Raw genomic sequence first — 12,018 nt, forward strand, 5'->3', positions numbered from 1 at the left:
CTACATGTGTGTTCAAATACATAAGAAGTGGGTTGGCTCCCTTACTGCACTATAACAATAAAAACATTGTTTTATTTTCCACTTTATCTTTTAATCTTATTAAATATTACAGTACTGTTGGGGTTTTTTTGCTATAATACATTTATATGCCTGTTGCTGTGCAACTTGCTTTTTTTTATTGTATCAAATCAACTGCTAGTAAATTTGTAAAGCAAAGGAAATAAGTTTTAATGGAAAACCTAATAGTGCCTGTCAAATTGAGGGGGGTGCAGAAATGTAAGTTGGTATGTGAAAATCGACAGGCATGAGTTTCCTTATAGCTATATTAGCCCTGATTGAAACAGTCTCATTTTTTAAGTGGATGTTCCAGTGCATGGAGAATGGGAGTGGCAAGGGTGGGGTGGTTTTAGGTAGTAGAGTTGCCTAATAAAAGAAAATACTGAAATAGAATTCAGTTGACAGGTCGTCTGTATTATTTTCCGTATTTTTTTTTTTTTTTTTTTTTTTTTTTTTTTTTTTTTTTTTACATATGCTGATTTGCTCCCTCAGGTATCAGGTACACGATGTAAAATGTATGCAGAGTATTCTTTATGCAAAGGTGCATTGGCTCTGCACAATTAAAGAATAATGCCGTGCTGGTGTCACTCAGGAGTTGGGGTTGCGGTCAGTAGGGAAGAGGTTCGAAGAGGCTGAAAGATGAGCACTACACGTTCTGTGTTCAGCTGGACAGGGTGCTGGGCCATCTTGTCTAGACCGTGCTTTTGCCAAGAAAGGTTGGACCAGATTATTGTTGAGATCCCTTCCAACCTGATATTCTATGATTCTGTATGTAGCAGGGAAAATAATGTGTTAACCGATGATGTTTTTAATATGAAAACTGCAATGATGCCATCATGCAAAAGATACATAACTAGTTCTTATTTTTACTGGTTTGAAAAGTTTTATATTTTTAAAGACTGTATTGACTGATGTCACCTTTTCATTTATTTTTTATTTTGTTGTTTTCTCCTATCGCAAAAGATGTAGTTAAGGGTTCATTTTATTCCTCCAATTCTCAGTGAGAAAATATCTGTAAGTGAATGTTTGTGACCACTCTACTTCCTTGGTGGCTGGGCACCAAGATATAGCCAGCACCCAGTTGCATTGCTGTGATATGGACAGTTACATAGGGAAAGATGGCAAAAACCACACAAGCCAATTTTTTTTTTCCTCAAAAGCATGTGTAGATAGGAGATGGGGAAGGTGAGGAGCTTGAAACACGTTCACCATTTGCAGTCGTATCAAAATACTTCTGCTGCAATGAACAGTTTTGTGTAAACTGTGAGTTTAGGTATAAATAAAACAAACTTCCTTTTTCCTACTACAAAAGTACAGCTGCTGCAGAGTACACAGTGCTGTGTGTGAAAGAGGAGAAAAGTACCAAACCTGTGGATGTTAAAACAATTCATAATAGTAGCAAGCTTTAGGGTATATGCATTAGACTATTCTAGGGATGATTTATTTAATTTTAATTAAGGCTATGTTTGTGACTAGTTGCTTATCCAGAACTTCCCCCCCCCAAAGACCCTGTTTTTCTGCATAATAACAGAAGTGTTTCTGTGTACACTTTCATATTAAATTATCCCAGATTTTAATTTTACTGTGTAAACTCAAAGTCTTTTATTTCCTGAATTCTATTTAATTTTTATGTCATAATCACAAAATTAAATTCAACTTTGAGGGTTCCTTAAGCTGTTTTAGCATTGGATATATACCAAATGTGGGTTTATTTTGACATAAAGCCATAAATAATAATTTGTTGGCTTCCCTAAAATACAGCAGTGGCACGATCAGATCATGTCACCTAAAAATAATGCATGACTGAATGAAGATTTCTTACATGACAAATTGTTCAGCATTTGTGTAATATTATACAAATTGGCTGGAGAAATTTAACATATCTTCAACTCTGAAAACTCATTAATGAGAAAATGGGAATAGTTTTTGCAGATGACTGACTTCATTCAAATTGCTGATGAAAACCTGATGTAACAGTACAATGAGTGTGGGGAGACTTTTTCATCTGCTGAAGAGCTTTAAATATGCTACTTGTGTTTCATTGAGAAATTTATTAATCAGTCTTTCTACAAACAATCTTCTCTAAACTTGCTCACTTAAATTTTGTATTATTCTGTATAATAAACTTAGAAAACATGTTTAATAGATTTGAATGAACAATTTAACACACGTTTTATGTTAGATTTTTCTAAAAGATTGTGCGTAGATGAATTCGTATACAAAGAATTGAACTAAATACTTAGATGTCTGCCTTGATATGTGTTTTATATATAATTACGGGAACATTCAAATCTTGGGAGCCTAAAATTAGAAGTCCCAGCTGCACGCTAGGCTGCAGGTGCACGTGTGCATGACGCACTTCTCTTTTTGGTATCTGCTGCTCAGTTTTTATCAGTGATCATGATACAGAAATTTCCCAAGACTGTTAAATTTGAGAGAACAGGAGACATATAGTGACTGTCAGTGTTGCATTCGCCATCCTTGCAGGGGGAGGAAGGGCTACAGGAGAATTGCAGTGATAATGTGCTTGTAGCCTTGCAAAAGGATTGGTGGTTGGATTTGCTGCTTGGATATGCACAGAGGAGTGTTACTGCCTGCAGCATGTGGCAAACCTTTTTGCTGGAGGTGAAGCTGGAGGGGGCAGTGCAGGGAATGGGATTTTGGAAATGCAGCATGGCTGAACCCATGGAAAACATGAGCCAGGAAAGGTAGGTCCTCCTTCACGCTTTCAGGTTTCATTGGGCAAGATTCTGCCTTGAATATGGGAAAGGAAAGTAAAAACTACAGAACCGTAGCTTTGGAAAAATAGACCATCTTGAGTTTCAAAAGGAGACTGGGCAGAGAGGACTCTGCTTTTAGAGATGAAGCATTCTAGTTCTAGTAAAGATTTATGACAGTGATCAAATCTCGTAATGCAGCTCCTGTGCCTAGTTTAAAAAATTGTGGAGTTTTTTGCTCTTGAAGTGAAAATAATTTCTCTGAGCCAAAACTTTGAGGTTTGATGATTATTAGAACTTCAATCAAATGCTGTGTAATTGTTATATTGGCCAAACTGGGAAACACCGTAAAAACATTTAATCAAGTTGTCAGCTGTTCCTTCCATCATCTGATCAATCAGCAACTGCACGGTGAAACAAAGTTCATGCACTTGTGCTCAGAACCCAGTGAGAGCTGTGCCTTTCAAAAGTCTCCTCAAATAGCTTGGCTTTCAAAGCTGTATGTACAAAAAAATAAAAGTTACTTAATGTACAGAGTGCAGTTGGCAAGGAATTTAAGAAACAGGTAATCTTGTAGAAAATACTTTAGCAATGCTTCCCTCTAAACCTAAATGAAACAGCTCGGGCGTGAGAATGTCCATTTGTTTTACTTTGCATTAAAAGATTCTTTTTAACTGAGGCAACATGAGCATAAATCTTACGGGACAGATTTTTAATTTTTTTTTTTTAAAGTGTTTCTGTATGTAAATTTGATCAATTTGTTTGGTTTGTTTGATTATGCATATGTTCTTTGCAGGCACAAATTTGTTATGCCTGCACATATGGTTCCTAAAATACTTGTGTTCTATTAATACATACGTGTTCATTACTTGAAATTTTGCATGTATATTTTACTAGAATCTCTTATTTGATTTAAAACGTGCATAAAGCAGAGCATTCTGAATAGGATGGCTTTAGTTATTTTGTTCACAATATCTGTTTAGGAATATTATTTTTCTATCATCATCTTGTAAACAGTAAAAAATTTGCCAGTAGTTTTAATTTCTTTTCAACATTGATAAGTATACAAAACCACATGTGTGTTCATGAATGATAAGCACTTGAATGTTTCTGGAAAACAGTTTAGAAAAATATTGTTTAGAAAATAATATTTTAGTTGCGGAGAGTGAAGTATTTGTGCATGAAAGGTAAGTTTTGTGATGCTAACTTAGATCACTTTTTTAAACATATCAATTGAAATAAGGGACTATATGACTTAGACTAAAGATAACTAAATTAGTTCAGATACGTTGTAGTGCTGTTTGTGAAGAAAGGTTGATGCCTCGCTCATATCTAAGATCCTCCTTGTACCTGAAGATTACTTTTTATTGACAACTAATGTCAGCAATAGATTCAGCAGGACTTGCCCAGTGTGCAGATTTCTTGGCAGAATTTTAGCATTTTGGGCTGACTGCAACCTATGAGTTGGGCTTTAGCCAAGCTCAGCTTTCTGTCTGAATTCTGCCTGGGTTTGGTGCAGGCTGTTTCATGTAGTCCTCTGTGCTGGTTAGTTGCCTTCCTTTTCCTTCCTCGTGCCTCTCTCCCAAATCACAATTAAAAATGCTAATTTGAGAGGTTTTGTCTGTTTTCAGATATTAAAATGACATTTGTGTTCTCCACAATCATAAAGGGTAAAAAAAAAAAAAAAGAAATATTTTTATTGCTTTGACAGGATCTGACAGCAACCTGGGATAAGTGTTATAAGCAAACTGCAGGAGGTGGCACAAAATTTCTCTTCCTTCAAGATGTCAACTAGCTTCTAGTTACTGCAGCTGTGGGGTTTTTTCTCCCCTTTTTGAGATTTTTTCAGATGCTAGTGAAGAGTTGTTTTGTCTTAAAGAAAAGTTCTAATAAAAGCATACCTTCAGAGAAAGAGATCTACCAGTTAAGTCAAAACAAGGTGTACTCACATATTTTTTTTGTACCTTAGCATGATCAAGAGTAATTCGCATCTAATGAGAAAACACAGCTAGTACAGAGCAAATGTATTCAAGATAGCTGTTGTGGACATTATTGGAATATACTTGTCCACAAAGTAAATAGTTCAAATAATCCAGATTTGGCAACATTTCAGAACAATGGACTATATTTACAATTTCCTTATATAGTAGCTCCAAAACTGTTCCCTGATGTCTTAATGGAAAGCCTAGTGAATCGATAAAAGTTGATGCATTTACTTAGGGTGGATTTGGATCAGGCCCCAGGAAAAAGAAAAATAAATTCTGTGTTTGAGGAGTTGTAAAGATAACAGGGAGTTATATCTGTTTGTGGGTGTAAAGTTAATAGTCTAGGGCATTGCATTTTTAGTGCATTTAAAATTAACTACAGTGATTAAAAATATTCTGGAAGTATAATCAGTTTGGTGTGCTGAAGGCATGTTATGCTATACTGTGGGAATCTTTGTAGTCAAAACATTTTACTGTTCACGTTGGGCATCAGCATGAAATGTCCACTGTCAAATCACTTACATATTTGTGATAAATCAGACTCACTTTTAAAAATAATCTTAATAAGCATATGTTTATGCTGGGAATGGATAGGGAAGAAGTGAGCATTAGCAGTGTTCTGGCTTAAAAATATTTCTGCAGTACTTCTGTGTATTCTTGTCGCTTTTTTGATGAAGCTCTCTATTCTTTTGCCCTAACTCTGATAGGGTTTGTTCTTTGCCCTTTCACTTCTGCCCTTGCTAGTTTTGCTTTCTCTTCCTCTGTTTCAGTTTTTACTCTCCTTGTTTTTTCAGTTGCGGTGAGCAAAGTTCTGCAAAACAGTAAACTTGTGTTCTAGTCTCTGCAAACAGCCAGAATTAGGGCTCCTTTTACCCTCTTCCTCTAGAGTTTGCTGTCCTGGAGAAGATCTTGACCTTATTTTTCTGGGTGACGCTTCATTTCATATCTGGAAGGGATGATTTCTTCTTAGATGCTAGGATAGATGGACTGTGCCAGTCTGAAAAGGGACAACAAGATTTGTAGGAAACTTTTTTACAAATTTGGGGCGTTAAAAAGAAATCCAATAAAAAGATGCAGTGAAGCTCTAGTAGTCACTGCATCTAGTGGCCCAATAAACTCAAATTGCCAACCTGTTCTCTAACTGCAGTATTTTACCCATTTTATTTGTTCTGTTGTCTGTGATGTTAAGTAATAGAATTGAGAGTACACAGACACAGTTACTTTTAATGAATTTCTGTAGTGTAACTGTCCTGAAACAGAATGCTCGAAATACTAAGGAATTACTAGATGACACATGCTTCTACATCCCTCTGGAGAAGAGGAGATGGCAGCTCAGTTTAAGAAAGTTCCATGTTACTTGACATATGGTATGCAAGACTGTCCATTATTGGTTTTCCTTTTTTAATTAGAAAAGATGCTATATTGGTCTTTTCCAAATAAGAAGCAGTTTCCTTATTACATACTCAACAAATAATGCTGTTAAGGTGTATCGGAACTGCCAATGGCGCAGGCTCGTTCAAGTCTTGGTACAGAGTACAGCAATATATCATTTAAAGTTACCTTTCTAAAACCACTGTAACTAAGTCACACTTGAAAGGAGAAGTAAATTCTGGAGGTCACAACGTTCAGAGGTTTCATATTATGGAGGTAAATTAAGTTGTTGGGGTTTTTTTTATAGTGTTAATAGAATTAATGTAACTAACAGCTCCTATAAAAGTATTTTTATGTTGATACCATGTAAATACTGCATTTTGGAAAAATAAATTGAAAGTTTGATGTTGGTTTTAATTTTTAGTTTGACCTTGAAAAACATTCCCAGATGGAGAGAGTTAAATGAGCCCAGCTTTGAAAGAGGAACTTGTGAATCACGGTTGCTAGGCTCTTCCTTGAGAGGCACGGGCTTTACATTTACAGCGAAGTATTTCAAAAAGTAATCTTTAAACTTGGAGGAACAGTGCGTTTGAAATGACACTGGTGGAATACTGTAAACTTAATTAGACTTTTAAATAGAGAATTTGCATGTCATTAATGAAATAGGTATAACGTATTAGATGTTAGAATATCAGCTGCAAGACTTGTGGACTTTCGTAAGTGAGGAATAGAAAAATTAGGCATCAATCTCCTACTCTTGGTACGTACTTCTTACGTAAGTTTTGTTAAACTGTTCCATATATTATTCTCTAACATTTGTATGGTTGAAGTTGTCATTCTCTTAACAGTGCCTCGTAGGTGTTTGCCCCACTGGAACACAGAAACAGAAATAAGATTTCCCTGAAACCTGTTCTTGCTCTGCTCAACTAAAATGACAGTGAAGCATGATAAGTACGTGGGAGCTTACCTACCTAAGACTGAGGCTCCTGGGTTGGAAAGGGTAGATTCAGGTCTCTTCCAGTTGTCTTAACTGATCTTGGTTGGGTCACACTCCTTAGTTTCAAACCCATTGTTCAAATTAATGTTCAGGTCTCCCTGAAATATCGATGGTACTTTTTGCCCATTGGTATCTAGTCTGTGGCCCTTATGGGCTGGTCTCGTGTGTTCATGCAGTGCTCAGCATAAGCAGGTTCCAGTGTTGTTTGGGGCCCTGTGGGTTTTTCTAACAAAAGAATTTGATTGTACCTATTTTAAATAAATGCTTTGATAATAAAAAACTATAGTTTATCTTACCTCATATGAGAAAAAAAAAGGAATTGCATTTAGGACTCTAACCCTCACTATTCCTTTGCTGGTTACCTTTAGATGCTGTTCTACTATCAGCACCGTAGGAGAGTACAGAGGGTGTAGAAGATCTTTTATATTGATTTGGAGTCTTGTGCTTGAATTCATTTGAAATCAGGGTTGTGATTTTGGGTGTGCAGCTAATGTTTTTTCTGTGTCGAGTGGTTTTACTTTTAGAATGTTTATGAGTTTGTGTATTTCCTAATATTTTGATGCTGCTTTCTGTCACTTGGAGCTTTGATTTTAAAACTCTGGAGATGTACTTCACAGTGCAAAGGACACTAGTAGATTATTCTGATTTCTTGGGATCCCCAAACTGAAATAGGACGACACTTTTGTTTGCATCAATTTTTGTCCATTTGTTTCACTTGTTTAAAATTGCAGCTGTGTATTTCCTGCAAATATTTATAAAAAGGTGTTTCGAGTGAGGTGATGTCTCCAGACTAGTGTCAAGGAGTGCTTTATCTTGCAAGAGACACAGAAGTAGGCAATCCTTTTCTCATGTTAATGATTTCCCTCCCTGCATTCTCTACAAGCTGGTGTAAAGTCTGCGAATCCAGCCTTGTCTGAAAGGTATGGTTATGAGAGCAGGTTACAGGGTGTGGATTTACAGTTCGTTAGACATTATACAGTAGTAGCCTGTCCGTGTGCTATTAACAATGTAAATAGCAGGCAGTGTGTGCTGTTATTGTCCCATTCATCATGGTGTATTAGTCAAATGGAAGTGACCCTGGAGTATTTGCTTGCCGTGTGGAAACTTTTTTACAAAGGCATACCCCAAGAGCTCCTACATGAAATATTAGCAATGATTTTTTTTTTTTTTTTTAACCTAGCTTAATATTACATCACAGAAGGTAGATATTGAAAAATAGAAGTTTATTATTCCTATCCCTTTTTTTTTTTTTTTTCCCCAGCATATATTTACTAGTTTTGCCTAGCTTGTAGTAAGTTGGGTTTGCCTGAGGTCTTAATGCGTTTTAAAATAAATACCATAGAAATAAATGAGCAAGAGTTGCTACTTAATGAAATGCAAATCAGATTTTTATTTATTTATTTGATGTAACATCAGTTGCAAAAAGGTGCCTCTTTTTGGTAACTTAGATTAAGTGTAGCTCTGATCTATCACAGCCATGTTGGATGTCCACGGTCATTGTATTTGTGTCCAACTGCAAAATCCAGTTGCAGCTGCTATTGCAGGTATCACGCTTAATTTTGATGTAGCGCTAATAAGGTTTTTTGGAAAATTTGGGGTAGACCTTATTTTCAAAAGAAAAATAATTACATTTTTATGATAAAGATACTACAAAGGGAGCCCTTAGTTCTGGAAGCTCTTTGGTGTGGATACGTTCTTTTGTCTGGGAGGAACAAAGTGGAGTCTGTGGGGCTCTACAGGGCTGACAGCGTGGTTCTGCCAGTGGTTACCTTGTGTTATGGCACATTCACTCTTAAAATGCAGCCCACTCAATTTCTTTCATAATTCCATTCCATTAATGAACAAAAACATGGATGTTGTTAAAAGACACATAGACATATTAGTAGTCTTAAAACAAAACTCTGGGGTCAGTTCTATCACAGAGGTAAATAAGTTTAACTTAGAAATTAAGTTACTGCTAAGATAGATCTATTACTTGAGTATTTTTTTTTTTTTTATGAAAATAAATTTTCTATTTCCATTTTAAACCTTTAAATAGTGTTATAGATCCCATAGCCACATGTTTGGCAAGAATGGATTTATACTATTATGTTTGCAGTTTCCTATTTTTTGTCTTCTAGTGATTGAATAACATTTTTAGTTATATAAATGTAATATACCTTTAAATTGTGTAGTAAATGTTGTATTTAATGCTCCAGTAGTCTCTGAATGCAGTTTTAACTGTTAAACTATATTCTTAAGAAACTGTATTCTAAAAAACAAATTTGTAGAAACTAATTTTGTTAGTAAAAGTCTTCAAGTATGTGTGTTATCTCTGAAATCCACACATGCTCTGACATACTCTTATCTCTATTTCTCTCTCTTATATAGCTGTTACACAGATCTCTGGCAGCAGATGGCTGGACTATAATGCACTGTTAAACAAATAAAACCATTAGGCATGTAATACTGCCTGGTAAACAACTGTGTGTTTAAAATGGTTTAAAAAAATAAATAGAAAATAAAGTTCATTTTGGAATTAATTAAATGAAATTGGAATAAAATCCAAACCCCTTTCAGAATACATAAAACATCCCCTCTTATGTTGTGTTTGTCATTTGAAGTCAGTCTTTTTTTTATTGCATTCTTGCATCTGGTATAAGATAATCAGTCCTAAATCAGTTTTCTAATAGATGTTTTCTACAAGTAATCGCTCATTTTACATTTATCTTTGTAGGAAGATTTTTTGCTTTTGTAATACTCCAGCACAAAATTATCTATTGCATTCTATGCTCTTTTTCCTTCATTTTCAAATTTGATACAAATGTATTAAAATTATGATTCAACACTAGTGTCATGGCTCTGTAATTAAACTGTTTTTCAATAATTGTCAGCAGCTGAGAGATGCCATTTTGTCTTTTTGTTTTTAGATATGCCAATATTTGGTCTTTGCCCGGCTCATGATGATTTCTATTTGGTGATGTGTAACCACTGTAATCAGGTCGTAAAACCACAGGCATTTCAATCACATTATGGTAAGTGCTTAACTATTTTTAATAATTAAGGGTGAGGTTAAATCAGGATTAAGCCTGGCAATTTTTTAAAAAATTGATGGTGCATAGATCATTACATTATTAATAATGTCAAAGAACATAACCTGTGTTTAATCATTTTCTATACATTGTAATGCAGTTACATAAAGATCTTGTTCCTTTTCATTTTTTAATGCCTTCCTGAAATGCTGCATACATCTCGTTTCAAATATATATAGTGTATTTCACAGACAGTATGTGTAGTGTGTTTGTGTCCATGTGTTTCATTTCTCCCTGTGTATTTATATAGATTATTTTTACATGAGTTCTGTTAGTGTGAACCGTGAACTTGAGCTAAAAGCTAAGCTTACAAATTTTGTGGTAAAACATACTATGTTTCCAATGGCCAGTAAGTTTGTTTATTTTCAGAAGTATCAATTTGTGTTTGTCTTACTGGTCCAGTGGTTTTGTATATCAGCTGTTCTATGAAGCTTTTGTTGTGTTGGTTGGTGTTAGCCGGTGTTTATAGAGGACTGAGAAAATGTGAAGTGCTGCGCAAGTTCAGGTGCTCAGTTACATCCTGCAGACCTAACTGGAGGAGGTTGGCAGTTCTTTTCCATGCTCCTCTCAAGACGAGAAATTAACCTCGAACAAGTTCATGTCAGCATTTGGATAGGAGGTTTTTGATACTCAGTTTTCTGTTTCTTGAGAAAATCGGAAGATGTTTTCTGACCAAGAGCTAATAGAGAAGATGGGCAGCACATCTTCTGAACTTCCTCCCTCTGTGTGTATTTGTATGCACTCCCTTTTTGTCTAGGCCTGTGCACTGATTGCTGTGGTGTTTAAAAGGACAGAAGGTGCTGGGTATGGGTAGGGAGCCTCTTCTACTGTTGAGGACAAAGGATAACTTTTCTTGCATCTTAAATAATCCAGCACTTTAGCAAGAAAAGATATGCTCACTGCTGCTGCTTCCTAGAGACTGGGAAAAGGTCCTCCTGTGCTGTGGAGACGGTGAACTTCTTATCCTTTCCACCTCTCATGTGTTCTTGTGTTATAATGCCTTATGGATGCTACCTCTATCCTTGCTGCTGGATTCTGCAGTTGTGTTGCAGAGTGACTCAGAAGAATCCAAATAGGTTTTGCAGCGTAATTCTTACTAGTTTGCTTGTTATTCTGTAGATGGCAGTACTAATATTTAAAAAAAAAAAAAAGCAGTTTTGTGGGTGTAAGTCTCCCGAGCTGTAGGGAGCCAGAAGAAGAAAAGGGCATCAGCTTTTCTTACTCTGGTTGCTATAACCCATTCTTCTGTCAGCCAGGAGCAAGTCCACCCCTTGCCAGTGTGGTTCTTCACTCGTCATTGAATATCAGTTTGGGATGTCCAATAAGTCCTTCTAAAATATCATATTAAATTGGTTCTGACAGTTAAAAATACATTTATGGGGGAGGACTTGATGTTACCCAGTTCTGAGTGTGTTGGTATATTGAATCTTCCATCTTGAGATCAGTAATATGGAACTGGCTCAGGTTGGTAGTGATGGAGAGCTGTGCATATCTGCAGACACTTAGGGTTGCCTTTCTGAAATGAACAGGTGGTCTTCAAATACTATCTGACAAACAGGTATCTGTACTGTAGGAACCAGTATCGTAGCTGTTGGCGTGACAGCCTTATGGGCAGCCCGAAGAAGCAGTTTAAAAACTGAAATAGGTACGGCATTGCTTCTTGACCATGAACGTGAAAACATGGGGTGTTGTAATGCTGCTTGTACCAGTGTTCAACTTGTTATGTGAAGTTAATTCAAACTCTTCTGTAAGCGCTACTTGCAGTTTAAAAGGGAGAGAGTGAAGAGGGAACTACAGAATGAAGGAATGGAAAATATTTT

The 12,018-nt window shown here is 36.0% G+C and overlaps 1 protein-coding gene across 2 annotated transcripts in view; it reads left to right on the forward strand.

Moving 5' to 3' along the window:
• The window catches only part of ATXN7 (ataxin 7), a 60,595-nt gene that overhangs the window by 12,396 nt on the left and 36,181 nt on the right, over positions 1-12,018 (forward strand). The window contains exon 2 of one of the 2 annotated variants that reach the window (XM_026857454.1): positions 10,037-10,141. The exons of the other annotated variant lie outside the window; for it this stretch is intronic. Within the exon in view, the coding sequence (XP_026713255.1) occupies positions 10,037-10,141 (105 nt within the window). The remainder of the gene's footprint in view (positions 1-10,036; positions 10,142-12,018) is intronic. 2 annotated transcript variants of the gene reach the window in all.

Source organism: Athene cunicularia (genome assembly GCF_003259725.1).
Source record: "Athene cunicularia isolate RWA chromosome 12 unlocalized genomic scaffold, athCun1 chr12_part1, whole genome shotgun sequence".
NCBI classification, from domain to species: Eukaryota; Metazoa; Chordata; class Aves; order Strigiformes; family Strigidae; genus Athene; species Athene cunicularia.